A 17596-nucleotide genomic window follows, 5' to 3' on the forward strand; every position below is an offset into this window, starting at 1 on the left:
AATGTACAGATAATTAGTACTTGCACACAGGAGAAACATATCTGGTAACATAACTGACTTGAGGACATATTCTCCTATGTAAGAGAATACCACTAAAGATAGCTCTCCTATAAGGTATTACATTCAGTATTAACATAATCAGTTTCAGTTTTAGTTAGAGGGGTAATATAAATAATGCTCAAAGAGAAATCAATAATGGATAAAATATTCCTTCAGTATGTAGAAGCAAATGCTACGGCAGTATTCCTCATAATGGGAATTGTCCATTGGCAATAAGACAGTCATAAATAAAAGGAATAGATAAACAGCTCTCTTTCTATTTGTTAAATTAGCACCGTGTGGTGCTAAAAACTATATACAATGTTTTTTCCAGCCTAGTATTTTAGAGGAGGAAATAGTTATTTTTCCTTTACCTTTCTGGGTTCTTGGCTGAGATAATTCCTGTAGTAAAATACAAATTAACAGGAGAAAAATAAACAAAAGTTTAATAGCACATTTGCCTCCTGCATAAATGGGCACAGAAACGCGAGTCTTACAAATGGAGATTTTCCTCATCTTTCTACTTGCTTTATGGCATACTACCTGATTCATGAATGGGTTATTAAAGTCAACCAATCTCTAAGTTTACTTGGATGGAATTTTTTTAAAAAGATTTATTTATTTATTTATACATATAAGAACTGGGATGTAAGCCAGAAGTGCAGGAAGGATAAGAGGATTCAGCAGAGACAGAGTGGGGAGCAGGACAGGCAGATCAACTGAAATACACTGCTGAGGGGAGCAGTGGGCCAGACAGGAGAGGTCTGCTGCGCCATGTGGGTCAACTCCCTGGCCCACTGAACTCATGCTGCAGTGGCTGTAGATAACTTCATAGTGCTGAGACTTAACCCCTTGTGCTACCAAGGAGGCCCTGAATTTTATTTGCTAACAGGTATTTTAATTAAAGAAGCAAAGAATTTACTTCTATAATTCAGCAGTATAAATATTCTTTAAAACAGCAATATTACCTCAAGGAATTCTGACGTTATAGAAAGCATTAATTTAAAAGAAAAGACAAGAATGATAAAAAATGTCATAGAAAAAAAGAAAAGACATTTCTTCTTATATCATGTGTTGTTGAAATTAGAGAACAGAATTCTTAACTTTCTGGGGTTTACTGAGACAGTCTATGTAAAAGAAATTAGAATAAGAATTGCTCAACATTTGACTGAACAGGTGGACTAAATAGATGACTGTAGGGCCTCACCATAACATCCTGTTCCAACAACTTGGTGCATGCTAGTCAAAGGCATTAACTCCTAACCAATCATAAATGTCTTATCATTCTCAGGGTGAGGGTAAGTCCTAGGTTTACCGGCAAATATGTTCCATTTAAGAATCTTATCTTTAGTCTCAGAGGTCACACCTCCTTGTCTGTCCTATGAAATCTTCCCCTCTTTGTCCTGGATGTCCACATCCTAAAAACAGGATACCTATGCCTGGTATGCTCCATTCTTCTATAGAATGTACAACTCTCTGAATTCTCCAGATGTATATTTCTCCACTGTTAACCCGCCTAATACTGTTTTGATTACTTGTTGCCCAGAGAATATAACCCAGAGGAGTATGGGGTTATTGTGTGTCTTGACAAGAGCAACACAGTGAAGTAGCATGAATGTCTGGGTAGCAAAGTAGCCATGAGATTCTAAGCATATTTATATTGGAGTGATCCTGAACAAACACAGATAAGGGGACCAACTACCACCATATCTGGCCTCACCCAAGCTGGAAGGGAAAACTCCTGTGCAGTGTCTTGGTCTGAACCCTACTTTTGATATCCTGAGTGAGGGACCTGATGGGAGAGGGTAGAGCTAAGCAGACATTTGGGAAGACATTGATAGGGAGTGATACACATGGGCTTTGTCTCTTTTTTGTTGGAGCTGCTGTGGAAGGCAGAAATCCCTCAGATCCCTTGGGTCGCCAGTCTTTACCTTCTTTCACAGTAGGGTCTTATCATCTCTGCTCCCCCCTTGTGGCAGGATTTAGTATGTCTTTGCCCTGGGATTTTGCAGGCCCTGACTCCAGATGAAGCAAAGCTTGACACACCCTGCCGACTGGTGTAACTACAACTTCACCTGGCACCATAGCTTGGTAACTGGATAGTTGCCCTATCCCTAATGACAATTTTTAAACCCTTAGCCTGATAACAATTAGAGTCTGTTTCTTTGCTTAATTGATATGTTCATTCATCTGAAATACAAAGAATGTGAATAGTCAATGAGTAGACAGCATAAAGAGTGAAAATTAGTTTTATTTACTTTCATTAAATATTGCATACGTTTTCTTTTCTCCCTTCTAGTAAGTCAATAAGATCTTTCTCTGTTCCAGATTTTGATGTTCAATAGTACTTCAGTCTTTCCATTTATATGCAGCACTGGTTTCTCCATTTAATACAGTATCCGTAATCATACTCATCATCATCACAAAATGGTTTACATATTCCTTGCACTCCATTGCATCTCTCAAGTCTGTACTTGGATTTCAAGATAACTCTGGCTGTAATCAAGAAAAACATCTAGTCATCAACCTCATTATCATTTTCAGGTCTTTTTACTAAGGGGAGATAAACAGGTCCAGGCATGGGATCACCTATGTTGGAGATAGTGTCTGGGAGGTCGGATTATTTTCCAGCATAATTTATCAGTTGCTTCAGAAATATAGCAAGCCCCATTTTAATTGCACAAAATGAAGTTATGTTTATTCTGACAAGAAATAAGATGCAAAATGTCCAGACGTATGTCCAGAAGTTCAGAAGTCCCCAGAAGGAACCGAGACTAATTTTTGTTTCCTAGATTAAAGGATGGTGTACCAAACACTTGGAAACCTCCCACTGAGACTGCCCAGAGACTGGAATATTAACCAATCGCTATTTGACAAGTATTGCTTTCCCCGCCTGTACTAATCTTAACACACAACCAACTTTCAACGGCTCTGCCTATTACTAACTTATGTTTTGTAAGTTTTCACCATAATTTGTAGAGTGAGTCAGATGAGAAGTAAGCTATCTTTTTTGGTTTAACTTTATAAATTTCCTCTGTTTTCTGAACTCCAGAACACAATTGAAGAACTTGAGTCTGTCTCCCTAGCATCAGTCTTAACAAAACCCCCCAAAAACACCTGTTTTTGTCCTGACCAGGTCTCAACCATTCTGAGTTAACAGTCCTTATGTTACAGCACATATCATTTCTAAACTTCAACTAGCTATTACAGGTTCTTGTATCTTTTTTTTCTTACTTTATTAAGACCATATCTACTCTTTCATGTTTTCATTAAGAGGGTCTTTATAGTACTTTAAAAACATGCAATTTTCATTTTCATGTTTTCTCAGATTTTTAAACCTATTTTTATTGCCTTTTCACAGTATTATTTGTTCAATACTTTCTTCTCTTTTCCAGATCTTTTTTTTTTTTTTTTTTTTTTTTGGTGGGACCCTCACTGGCGGCCAGGGAACGAACCTGCGCTGCAGAGGCTGCGGGCAGCCTCACAGCCCAGTGCTCAACTGCTGCGCCACCAGGGGAGGCCCTCTTTTCCAGATCTTTAATTAAAATTTTATTTCATCCTATTAGAACAAATGAGTATGTCTCTTTGATCACTATTACTATTAATATAGTAACAATGAATGAATAACATAATTTAGTAATTATGTATATTTCTCATACATATATACATGTATAAGATATGAACATGATACTTTTATTTTTGCAACCAAAATATAAACCTCTCTATTATGATTTCTTCTGATTCTTCATTATGTTTGTAGAGGAAAAAATTCTGCCAGCTCACAGAAATGTTCCTTTGGTATTAAGATTATTTCATAGGAGGAGCTCTGAAGGCTGAGTGTTGGTTATACTATTGTAAAAGACAAAAATTCACAAGAGGAAAATTTCACTGTATTGGAAAGATCTGAGATCTTGAACTCTTCATCAATGACGAAGACAGAAACTAGTATATGCAAATAGGCCTTGACCCTTTTTCCTGTGCCTTTTCTGGTGACCTGTCAAGGCTAATCTCCCTTCCCCTGCTCACACATTCCTTATCTTTAGCTGAAGATGTTTGAGGTGGTGACTTAAGGTATTTTGTTGGTTTACTCAGTTTTACTGAATTTTTCTCATTTGCGTGGGAGTTAGACATGTTATTTTTTAATTTTTTTTTCTCTTGACAATCTAATTTTTATTTGATTATTTCCATCTAAAAGAACCTAGAGTGGTATGGGAAGGAGTAATAATTATAACATGGTAGCCATAAAATTATTTACTGACAGAGCAATAATTGAGGAAACTAAATTAAATATTTAAACAGAAACAGTTTGGGTGCTTATAAAATATTTAATTTAAAAAAAAAGAGCTGCAGTATTAGTATTCCAGTTTCTGGTCAATCATCTAAGACAATGCAAAGAAGGATGGTCTAAGATTCCATGTTCCTTATGGTAAATGGAAGCAAATATTTTTGCTTCTTTAGGATTTCATTTTTTTTTAAAGATTTTATTTATTTTATTCAAGAACTGGGGTACAGGCCAGATGTGTGGGAAGGTGAGAGGATTCACCAGAGACAGAGTGAGGAACAGAACAGGCAGATTGACTGAAATGCACTGCTGAGAGGAGCAGTGGCCGAGACAGGAAAGGTCTGCCATGTGGGTATCTCCCTGCCTGGCCAGGTATCGAAGCAGTGCTGCCGAGGCTGTGGACAGCTTTGCAGTGCTGCACTCAACCCGCTGTGCCACTGGGGAGGCCAGGATTTTATTTTTCTTAATAACGCAATTGTACTGAAGCCAGTACCTTTAGAACAGAAAAGATAATTTGAAGTCAGGCTTATTTTTTCCTCAGAATTTTATCATAGCCCTCACTTATCTTGATGCCATACTCTATCTGCACAACAGAATATAATAAACATAGATGTCACAAATACATTTTGAATATTAAATGTTGCATGTTGTATGTCAGGAAATATAAAGAAAAATAATTTCATTAAAATTTGGAGAATGAATTGAATTTAGATTAAAATTATATCAAGTCAAGTCACAGAACTAATTGTGTAGAATCTAATTAAAATTCAGATTGGTGTTTTATTTCAATTCTGTGTTGTAGGTATTTATTTGAGTGCCCACTATTCTCTAAGCATTAGATGGAGAACTGTACAGAAAACTTCAAATATACTAACTTTTTTATTAGTAAAGTAAATGGAAAAGAGAAAGAAGTTTAAAATTCAAAAGATTGTCAGGAAGGTTTTGACATGTGAGTGTATATATCTCCTTTGGGAATGAAAAGCTAATTCATGATGACAGAATCTCTGGCCACTGATAAATTTTGTTGAAATCTAAAGTTATTTTAAAGCCAAATTTGATATAGCATAAGTGGGGAAGAACATGACTGAAGACTTCATTTTCCTTTTTTTTTTTTTAACTTCTGCTGGGATAGGTAACTTTAAAGCTAATCAACACCCCTGGAACCCTGATTTCGTGTCAACCCACCAAATACATGATGATTTTAAAGAAATGTTAAATTCAGAAAAGAGAAGTATGGATTTGTAGTGTTCATTGTTACTTAAAAAATCTCATTATTTGCAGTAAAAATGTTTAAATTATGAAGAAGTGTAGAATTATGATCTGAAACAGAAACATCTATTGCAAAATTGGTTCTATCACTTCTTAGTTATTTACAAATAATGCATCTTTGTAGGATCATAGCTATGTCATGTAAAAAAATTGTAACTGAGAATAATACGTCATAGTGTTGTGAAAAATGATTATATAGTATGTTATGAACTGCACAGTAGTGTACAAATATCATCCATAAGTTCCTAATTATGTGATGACGGAAACCACTTGATATATATACACATATAATGCATTTTAGAAAGTATCAAAAATTAGGAAGTCAATTAACAATTATCAAAACAGTGTCTAAATCCATCAGTGTATAGGAGTGCATCAACATGAGAATTAAAACAGATCTTTGGATTTTCTTTTAGGAAAACATTTGTAACATTATTAAGAAGACTTTTAGCTCATTCATGGGGGGGTGACTATATCAACAGATGAATGTGTAAGTTTTCCTAAAGCGGAGACTATGAGTCTAAACTGCCTTTCAAAGTTTGGTGAAGAGTAGAATAAGGCAAATTATAATGTAGGTTGGAGGAAAAACATCTCATAAAATTTAATTAACTCTACCTTTAACATATCCAGGACCTTATCAGTCCTCATTGTTTTTACAATTACTATTCTAGAATGAACAACCATTACATATTACTTATTTTAATACCTCCTAATATGTGAAAGTACTTCAAAGAGCTATTTATGAAACAAAATTTGAGCATGTTTTCCCTTTAAAATCCACTAGATTTTTCTTAAGTAAAGAGCAAGATCCATTTTAGCTCATAAAAATGTTCTGTTTATTTGTATGTACCAATTTTATTAGCTTATGGCTAACAAAGTATGTTTGTAGTGAGTATTCATTGAATTGATAATAAAAGAGAGGAGATATTAAATTCAGTGTTATAACTGAATTGATTTTGACCTTCTTGAGGGCAGATCCCATGTCTTACTCATTTTTAAACTGCCAAATTGGATAGTACTTAAAACTCACTTTGTGATCAGAAAAGATCGGTTCCTTAAGAGAGGAACTGTAATTTTTTTTATCTTTAAATACAAAATCCACGACATATATCTGGGAAGAAATCCATTTATGTTACCTAAGAAAAACAAATTACTTTTTGGAATTAGATTTTGTTCTTGTCCAAGGGCATTGAGTTGAAATAAATTCTGAAATAGATTGGGTTTGAATTCTTGATATCAGGATGGATTCTAATTCTTCTGATTCTCTTTTGAAATTTGGTGGTGATATAACTCATTTCAACGTAATGCTTTGAATTCATTCAGGTGTATATTGTGCAACTAAATAACAACCAAAGTGACACATGGTGCTGAATATTTCATCAGGGCCACTGCTAGTCAAGATTCATAGAAAACTAAAACTTAAAGGGAAAATATGTAATGTCACGAAAATTCAGGTTCTTGGCCAAAAGAAGAAAAACATAAAACTTCCAATTCTTTAAATGTAACTATTCTAAGGTTATCATCTATCGGTTTCGTCAATCAATACAATGAAAATTATGATATATGAGCTAAAACGTTGCTGGAAGTCTTCCCAGTTTTAATTATTTGTCTTTCTTTTGTTTTTAAAATAAATTCTGAGGGCAATGTAAATAATTAATGACTCCTTCTTCTCTTTAAGGAAACAACTGCAGAAATTCATGAAGGGGCTCCCAGAATTTTCCTTTGCTATCACAAACAACAAACAAATATTTCTAGAGGGCAAAATAGACGTTCTCCTTCCAGTTTGTTACTTTTGTCTCTTGGGTTGAAGGCAGAGATTGGTGGCTTGACTATAAAAGGAGAGAATAGCTCAGAAATTTAGATGAAACAGTACAGACTCATTCTCCTCAGAGATGCCAAGGGTGTCTGCTAGAAATCTCCTCTCACTATCTAGTGCTTCCTTTTTTCTGTATTAATATTAAGTTTCTCATTTCTAATTTATAGATCTTGCTCAAATGATGGATTCAGGTTGTAAGCCAATGTAAACCTCAATAAAAGGAAGGAAAATGGAATGAGATGTTATAATAAAAAAGTCTAAAGAGTAGGTAGGACCTAGAAATTCTTTGATTTCTCATCTTCATTCAAGTATGTCTGGCCCATATTTTATCTGCCCAATGAATTACCTTTTTCTTTAGTCAAATTACCATGATTATTCCCATTTTGGGGGTGGTGGTGGAATATGTTTCTGTTTTATTATTATGCCATAGTATTGATGATTTTTTTTAAGAATTCTGAATTAATACAATTTGCTAAATTGTATTCCTAAACTCTTAAAAGAAGCTGCATTTTTAAATAGAAACTATATGATATAAATGTACTGTTGAGAGAGTTGTCGTGAAAAATATTATGGCTCTTTTGAGGAAGTAATAAGAGGAATTAAACCAGTAGTGATGATTTCTCTCCTTTCCATGTGTGTCTCTTCAGACAAGTTCATCTCTTAGGACGGAAGAATTGAATTCAGGTATTAGGCATAGATTCTGAGTATCTTGGTCAAATGTTTATATATCATCTCCTCTCCTTTATAAAATTATTCTTGTCCTCTTGTTACTGCCTCTTCTATTCTGATACACATTTTTCTCCATTAAAAATAAAATAAGATAGAGATGGAGCTGTTTGTACTTTTACTCTACTTTTCTGTTTTTATCCTTTTGTCATTCTCTTATTCAGCTTTGTCTCTCATAGTTTTTGCACTATGAAGCTCTAGTCTTTAACTCCAGGATTTGTAAATTATTCCATGAGATAATCTATAGAGTAGTGTTTACTAATAAAATAACAGCACATTTCTTGGAGTCTTCCATTTCTTTGACTTAAGGTATCTTCCAACGTTACTTATATCTACTAACACAGCACATAGAATTTTGAATGGTTGTTCACTCATTAATTAAATAAATTGTGCTTACTTCTGGCACCAACAGAGTAAGAGAAATGCAGTGTCAAGGCACCAGGTACATATATGATACAGAACCACTTCTGAATGGTTCAACTTTAAATTTTATTGATTAAATCCTTTGTGTATTACAGAGATACACAGTCATGGAAGGATGTGCTAGGATGACTTAGTAACACTGGTCCTCTCTTTTTGGAACATAGGTCTCTTTCTTTTCTTCTGTCATCTTTATTTCTGCATGCAGCAATGAGTTCCCGGTCTTATGCAATAAGCAATCCTAGTTTCATCTTCACGACACTCAAGTTTACATCGACCATTAGTCCTTCTGCACTCTCTTGACAAATCCAAGCTACCATATTGGGGGTATCTCTTTCTGGCTGTAAGAATGAAAGAATGACTAGAATTAGCAACCTACCTACAACATAACTGTATTTTAAAATGAGAAAGTCCAAGATGCAAGCTCATTTTTCCCCCATCTAATTTATGAATGTGAAAATCTTATTGAGGAAAGTTTACACAAATGTACTGCCTCTTGGTTCAAGGTAAATCCTGGAGATGAAAGGTTATCTTGGCCGTAAGGTAAGTGTACTTGCATGCTTTTTTCCAAGTGACAGCAACTGAGGAATAATTCCCACAGTCAACAGCAAGTACAGTGCTCATTACTTATCTTCTGTCAGTTGGTCTCTACTGCAATCATCTTAATTGCAGTTTGACTCTGCCTTTTCTGCTCTCATACACACTGTTAGATGGAATATTGTGCTTTGCAAATTCTTCCTCCAGACACTCCTATTGCAGCTTGATTTTTCTTTTCTAAAATCTCAAGAAGCAGTCAATGTTACGCAACTTGTCTGAATTCCTACAATTCCCCTGAATATTTTGTAATGTTTCCTCAAAGAAATGGTTTAACTTAGATACATGTTTGATAATAGCATCAGAGACAAAAAAAGGAATAACAAGATTGTGAGTTCATTTTTAACCATTATATGATTTCTAAAATTTCCAGTACTTGAGACTACATGTTTTATCTTATAGCTTGGAGATTGACTGTCACTAGAAGCTTACTACATATTATAAGCTCCATTTTAAGCCAAATACATTTTAACTTAATATTGCATATTATGCATGGGCCTATGTACTTAGAGTTTTTGGCTTTTGCATATACATAACTTTTGATAAGTGATCACCTTACTCATAAGGTAAGATTTGGGGAACAGGTATGGGAGAATTCTAAATTTTGTAGGTGACTGACTAAGGGACAGATTCAAACATTTTCTTACACTTGTGGTATTTTGCCATTTTCCACTATTTTCTGCCATTAGCTATGGCGTGGTGCCCCAATCAGTCCTTTTATTTATTTATTTAAAATTTTTTTTTTTTTTTTATAGAGGCATGTTTTTATTTATTTGTTTGTTTGTTTGTACATGCACTGGGTACAGTCAGAAGTGCGGGAGGGTGAGAGAATTCACCAGAGCCAGAGCGGGGAGCAGAGCAGGCAGAAGGACCAAAGTACACTGCTGAGGGGAGCAGCGGGCGGCAGGAGAGGTCTGCGCGCCATGTGGGACCCTCCTCAGGTGGCTGGGGAGCAGCCGGGGATCGAACCGGCGCTGCAGAAGCCGCAGGCAGCTTCGCAACCCAGTGCTCAACCGCTGCGCCACCAGGGAGGCCCCCAATCAGTCCTTTTAAATACCAGATCTTTCTGCTTAAACATATTGTCTACATTTCCAACAATTGGTGGTGAATTTTACTACTTACTAGTGAACACATACAATCAGAGAGGCATTGTCTCTATTGTTGGTATCAAAAGCTCTATAAGACCTAGCTCTTGTATTAAAATTAACTCTCTTCTCTTCCATATCACCTCTACTTATTTTATGAAAAAAAAAATATTTTTTCTTAACATATTTAACATATTTCTTTTATTTTGAAAAGTTTTTGTCAACAATGGTAGGAGTTTCCTAAAGATTTCCTAAAGTTTCCTAAAGAAAAACAATGATTTCACATTGAAAATATAATAAAAAATAAGCAAAAAGTTAGCGACACTTATTTTGTAAACTACATCACTGTGTACCCCAAGTGGTTTATAACTTCAAAATCTACACGACACATGATTATCAAGTTTGTTAACATGCATAATTAGTTAGTAGTAGGGGTACCTTATATGGCCATTGTAAGGACAAAATAAGCTAACAAAAAATAAAAATGCTGGGCATAGAGATCTATTCATTTTGATTAAATGAAGAAAATATCATGCCACATTTAAAGGCTATATGAATCTGTAGATTTCTTTTTTGGCTCTTTCTCCAACTGGAAAAAAAAATCCAGAAATCATTTTATAACAATTTTTGCAAAGAGGGAGAGGAAGTTATTTTCTTAGTTAAATTAACTACATTACTTTGTTACTTCATTGATATTTGACAACCTATAGAACTTTTTAGAATTGCAACCTTCAAGTGGTAATTGAATCAGCTTATTCTGTGTAAGTTTTTAGATTGTCATGATGGATTCCCTAATATCCACAATGAAAGAATAATACCAGTCTTCTATGTCTCTGTTATGCTTTCTATTGGGGAAAAAATCAGTTAAAAAAAGAATATTTTCCTAAGAGTTAGTGAATTTAAGCCTTATTTCATTGAAAGTATTATAAATTGGGTAGACTTCAATTTGTTCTTTCATTTTAAGCTCTTAAATGAAGGGTGTATACTAGGTGATTTTCCCATCTCAAAAATCTATCATTTTTTTTTTATAACTCATGCTTGCACATTAATTGGGAAGAATCATGTTACATACCTCATATGAACAGAAAAGCCTTGAGGGAGAAAAAAATCTCATGAAAACTATAGCTCACATGTAACTATCACACTTAACATTCATGTGATCTGCAACAATCAAAATGACAGAAGGTGGTGACTGGAAATTTGTAAAGAAAAGCCACCCAAAGGACATGGTTTCCCTGTAGTACCAACAAAGAATGTTGAACATTTTCTGGGACTTCCCTGGTGGCTCAAGTGTTAGGCTGAGTGCTATCACCACCACCACCTGAGTTTCCATCACCTGCCAGGGAGCTAACCCACATGGTACCTGCTTCTCCCCTCAGCAGTGTATTTCAGTCAATCTTCCCTGTTCTGCTCCCCACTCTGTCTCTGGTGAATCTTCTCACCCCCCTGCACCTCTGGCTTACACCCTAGTTTTGGTATGCTTAAATAAATAAAAATAAATCTTAAAAAAAGAAACTCTTTCTACTAATTGTAGGTATTATACTGGCATAGGTTAAAAAGAAAGAAAATTCTCCCACTTACCAGTTGATTATGCTAAAGAATTTTTTTTCATCAATGGATTCTGACAATGTTGCATGATGAAGATGACGAGTCTAATGGATCAGTCTTATGTTTGCCTTTTTTTTATATTTAATTTTGATACCAACTTGGATTAAGACTTTTAACAACAGGCCAACTTCCCCTTATGAAAGCATTCATTTAACCATGTTCTATTTTTCAAAACTAAAAAACCAAAGGTATGATTTTAACTATGCTGCTGATTTTATTCATATTTCACCAGTTTTCCCATTCCTCTCTTTTTTTTCTGTATTCTAGGGTACAATCCAGAGAACCCTATCACTTTTAATATTAAAATCTCTCAATCCACATGTTATTATTATACTTTTATCAAGAAACAACTGACATCATCTGAAATCCACTAACACAAATACACCCATAAATATTTCCATGTTACCTGGTAAAATTGTGACCCACAAAAGCAGAATAAAAAAGAGATAAATCTTCATGGTAGAGTTTCTTAGGAAAAAAAAGTCACAGATCTTCTTTTTCAAGTCAGTTGTTTTCAAATAAGGAAATAAAGAACGCTTTTATTTGTAGATTCGCCTGTGAAGTGGTTTTAACTACGGAGGCTTCTCAATAGCAAGGTCATTTGTATGCTTGACTGAGTTGTGCCAAGTTCTAAGAACATGATCACAAATTAAGTTATTAAATTTTTCTCATAAAAGTAAAACCTGATTGCATTACCTTAAATAGACTCTCTTGAAAACACCATCTTTAAGGGACTTTTAAGAGATACATGTTTGAATTGCTAAAGATCAGGTTGAAAATGTTACAGTACTACAATGTTCTATTGTCTATTATGTTTAGTGCTAAATATTCTAATGCTATTAGTGTTAAATTACTGACTGTGTGAATCATAGGATGTTGCGGCTATAAGCTTCCAATGAAATCATCTTCATTTACTGATGGAAAAATGAGAAACAGATAAATTGAGGATTTATTTTGGTTCATATAATGTGCAATTATGTAAATGTTACTTGATTAGGGAATTCTGTGTTCACTAATGAGCATGGGAGATACTCTGCACAATATGCTTTAAACTATGAATTATGAATTTCTTATAACAAATCAACAAAATTCTAGGTCTAATGTTTTTAAGTCTGCTTTTAGAAATCAAAGTGATTTCTGATCCAATTTATAAACTGCCCAAGTCTATTATTTCAGATACATGAAGAAGAGGTGGAAGTTTTATATAGTATCCAGAAGTTGATGCTGTAAAGGGAAACCAATGAATTGATTTCCTCTTTCCACAGAGTCCACAGGATTTCAAGACCAGTGGTTCTTAAACTTCAAAACACAACCCCCTGAGGGCTTGTTAAAAACAGACTGAAAGATCTCATCCTAGCATTTCTGATTTAGTAGGTCTAAAATGGATCCTAACAATTCATATTTCTAACAAAGCTGGGATGCTAATATTGCACAAAAGAGTCACCTATTATACAAGAAACCTGCTTCGTTCATTGTATAAAACATCGGAAAAATGAATCAAAGTCATAGGTCTAAGTTATAGACTAGTAAAGAATGTGAGGCTACTTGGAGATTCTAATTAAATTCTTTAATATTACATGTGAGAAAAGTGAATTCAAGAGAGATGAATTTATTTATTTGCCTAAAAATTATTATGCTTTAGAAAAAATGTTTCAAATTATAAAATACAAATGGAAACTTTGGACTAAAATAAGATGTTCGGAATTTGATTTAGCAATGTTTTCTTTCTAGAAAAGAAAAAAATGAGAATTCAGCACCAGCAGAAGACCACTTCAATATAATACTATTAATTCAGTAAATACTTAATGAGCACTAAAATTTGCTAATTTGGTAGAACCTGATGGCACATTAGAAAAATAAAACAGAGCTGAAATATCCTGGGGGGTGAAATAACCAAAATAATGAGATAAAGTTCTCTTGAAATTTGCCCCTTCATAAAAGCAATGGAAAACTGGTAACAACTGTCAGAATTATCTTTTACAGAACTCTGAATATTAACCAACGGTTTATAACCGCTCAGCACTGATTCAAGAAAAATAGACAATATTTATAAGAAAAATGAGCTTTGGTGACATTTTTAAATATCCTAGTGCCATCCCAATTTTCAGTTCAACATAAACCTTGAAAAATAATAGTCTGCAAAGGGGATAACATGACTAGATTCTCAGTCCCAAACAAAAGCCTTTGTTTGACCTGTCTGATGATTTCCTGCAAGAATCTAATTGCAAGACTTTTCTCCATTTTTCCCAACTCAGAACATGACCAGTACTAAGGACACTTTCCACAAGGATTTTTCTGGCAAATGTATTCAGACAAATGTTTTAGTCACCAAAGCCGTCTGTTAAGAGTTGGGGCAAATATTAGAATAATTAAAAAGTACCAAGAAGAAAGGTTGTCAAATAAGATTATCACAGGAAAACTGTGACATATATTCCTGAGAACTCAGAAGTCTATTTGAATGTTTTTGTTAGAGACATATTTCCAAGAACTTGTGCATGCTCAGAAATATCTGTGCTGTCATAAACTGACCATGAAGATTATGAAACAGAAATTACACACTCAGAACATGAATGATAGTTAATCCAGAAAAGTCACTAAACAAAACAAGTACTCTGTACGCAGCAACAAAGAAATCAGCAGTTTTGAGCACAGAAAAAAAGCTACAGAGACTTAAGTAAGATATTATAGCAATTTGACTGTGAAGATGCTTCATAGTTTACCCTGGAACTCTAAATTCCAAGCCCCACAGCCCTATGCTGCCACTGACCGAAAGATAAGAATGGATTGCTAGGCAAGACTAGACCCATTCATTCCCCAGAGGCATCCTTTTTTTTTTTTTATTAAATTGAAGTAGCATTGTCTTAAAACATTAAATAATTTTCAGGTATGCATGATTGAAAATCAAATTGTATTATACTGCATCAAGTTCACCACTAAAAGTCCAATTCTGTCCTTTACAATTGTCACCTTTTTCACTGTTTACCCACACCTTCTCCTTCCCCTTCTGGTAATCACTAATTAGTTTCTGTTTTATTTAATTCATCTGTTTGTTATCCTGATACACAGCACATGAATGGAATTTTACAGTCTTCATCTTTCTCTGTCTGGTTTATTTCACTCAGCATAATTCCCTCTAGGTCCATACATGTTGTTGAAAATGACAGGATTTCTTTTTTTTTTTTTTTTATAACTGACTGGCATTCCATTGTGGATATTAACAGCATCATTATCCAATAGGTGCTTAGATTGTTTCTAGTGCTTGGCTATTACAAACAGTGCTGAAATAAATATGAAAATCCTGTACTATATATTTTTTAATAGTGTTTTTGTTTTTTTAGGTAAATTCCCAAAAGTGGAAAAACTGAATTGTATCAAACTTTTATTTTTAATTTTTTGAGGGATCTCCATACCACTTTCCATAATGTCTACACCAATTTGCATCCCATCAATTTGTTTCCCTTGGGAATTGGCAGACTTCACTAGACTGCAGAGTGCCAAATCCTTACATCAAACAGATTCTGCTAGTGCAACTGTTGTCTAGGTGGGGAGGCAGATTCCTGGCACTTTATATGTCTCCATTATTTTAGAATCTTCATTTGTTTTTGAATGTGAGCATTTTTATATATTTTCCACATTTGTGTTCATGGGAGTGTTGGATAGAGTCACTATATGGTTTATTTTTATTTTTATTTTGCATTTGCTTTGGTATTTAGGAAGATTTATATACTTATTCAAATGGTTACTATTTTATTCTACAATTTGGCTTTTCTTTAAAAAAATTCAATTACCTGTAAATTGAATCCCCATTGTCTCTGCTATACATTTCTAATAATTAAAATATTTTCTTTTTATGTCTCTAGTTTTTATTCATAACTATGGTTTTTATGTACTATCACATTAATCTTTAATTTAAAAAAGTTGTGCCAATTTTGGCTTCATTTTTAAATTTATTTCAGAATTAGGTAGGTGTCGCCTCGCAGGGTGGCAGCATTGGGAACTCAAAGTACAAGTCGAGAGAGGCCTCTAGGGGCTTACACCTAAAAAAAGTGTAGCCCCAATCTATGGGCAGTCTCATATCTATTTAGAACCAGGTTCAGAGAATATGGACAAGTAGGAGGAAGAAGCTATAAGCCTGCAGGATGTATTATCGGGAAGTAAGTTAGGGTGGCGTGACCAGAGGGTATTGCCTGGGGGGCTCCATTGTTCCTGTAAGTCAGTGCTTATTATCTCTACTCTCATATCTGCCTGTTGCTTTCAGCAGATACTGGTTTCCCATTATGTTCCTCATACTAGCACTTTTGCCCTTGGTGAGAGGCCCCCTGCATGACCCCACACCTAAATGACAAGCAGGAACTCTGGGCACCAAGACAATATCCCCAAGAATAAGGAAGGCCAGGGATCCCACAGGTAGGTTCACACTTTATATCTACCTGTGGCTAGAATTTACTGATATTATTATTTTAGATATTATTTTATTATTTTTTGGCCACTAAAAAAGTGATGCTATTTACATGGCTTCCCTGAGAAATAATAAATGCAATTCATCACAAAATTGGAAGGCTACATAATCACCTTGTACAACATGGGGCTTCAGAATCTGCCATGGCTATCTTTTGATAGGTCACATTGAAAGAGAGTAAAAACAAGAGGTCAGCTTTAGCTGGCTTCCCCATGGTCACTGGGTGATTTGCCAATACATGTGTTTGACTTACCTTTTCTTGTCATAAGTTGCACCAAATCTCACCAAGAAAAAGTGTTTTTCTTTTCAAGTTATTATAAAATGAAGGGTCTTAATAATAATTAATAAAGCAAAATTAGCAGGCAACCATAAATAAGAGCCATTCTGCAAGGGAACAGGAGAAAAAAGGATCAAACCAGGGAGAGAAGAGCACAAGGGACTATAGTGATGGTTCATGGGTGAACTGGTGGTGGGAATTTTACTGAGAATACACAGTGATGTAAAAGATATAAATAAAAAATAAATCATAAAAAATCAATCAATAAATAAATAAAGGGCGGGCCTTGGAGATTAGATGACTTGCAAGATTGGGGGGACACTTGACAGAGTTCAAATATCAATCCCGATCTAACCCACCAGAACCAAAACTCTTTAAAAAAATTTTTTTTTGGTTAATACTGTGGGTTATATCATGTTTTCCATTATAGAAATGTAGGCTCCCCCCTCAAGTGTTGTTGCCGTAAGTGCTCCCATAATCAAAGAACCCATCATGCACCACCACAAGCCCTTATACTCTTCTCTTTTCAGGACCAGAACTCATAATTGAAATGCTCTTCTTCATAACCTCCAATGGCAGCCATATTTTAATAAATCACTGCAAAAAATCTCATTCAAATTTAAGCTGCATTAAGTCATTTAATTTAGAACTATTTGTTTAAAAATTATTTTATCATATCAATTGAAAGTGTACTGAAAGAAGTATTTTTTCATCCTCTCAATCCTCATTCTATTTTTAGTGTTTTTTTCCTTCTTTGCTACTGTGTAGACTTAATTCTCTTCATTTACAGGAGAAAACAAATGGTCTATTCCATTAGTAGTATGGCATCCAGTCCTTTTGGACCTATCAAAAGGTAAACATCTTGGATAATAAAAACCATTAAAAATTCACAGACACACACACAATTTCCTGGTCAAATGGGGGGAAAGTCTTTTGACTAATGAATGAATTATGTTTATTTATAATTCAAATTATTTTTGTACTTTTCCCATGAAAACCCCTCATTCTTCTTAAATCTTAA

At 34.5% G+C, this 17596-nt stretch overlaps 1 protein-coding gene across 2 annotated transcripts; it reads right to left on the reverse strand.

Annotated features, from left to right (window-relative positions):
- Window positions 1-2401: 2401 nt before the first annotated feature.
- On the reverse strand, window positions 2402-12297 carry DEFB110 (defensin beta 110). 2 transcript variants are annotated; one of them, XM_037520909.1, is made up of 2 exons: window positions 12246-12297; window positions 2402-2535 (listed from the first exon to the last, which is right to left on the reverse strand). In XM_037520909.1, the coding sequence occupies exons 1-2, from the start codon at window positions 12295-12297 to the stop codon at window positions 2402-2404; spliced, it is 186 nt and encodes a 61-aa protein (XP_037376806.1). The 2 variants fall into 2 exon arrangements, with proteins under 2 accessions (XP_037376806.1, XP_037376805.1); XM_037520908.1 differs by lacking the exon at window positions 2402-2535 and adding an exon at window positions 8745-8893.
- Between the last annotated feature and the right edge of the window lie 5299 nt (window positions 12298-17596).

This window comes from Talpa occidentalis, unplaced genomic scaffold, assembly GCF_014898055.3.
Source record: "Talpa occidentalis isolate TD23 unplaced genomic scaffold, MPIMG_talOcc4v2.1 talOcc4.2, whole genome shotgun sequence".
Lineage (NCBI taxonomy): Eukaryota > Metazoa > Chordata > Mammalia > Eulipotyphla > Talpidae > Talpa > Talpa occidentalis.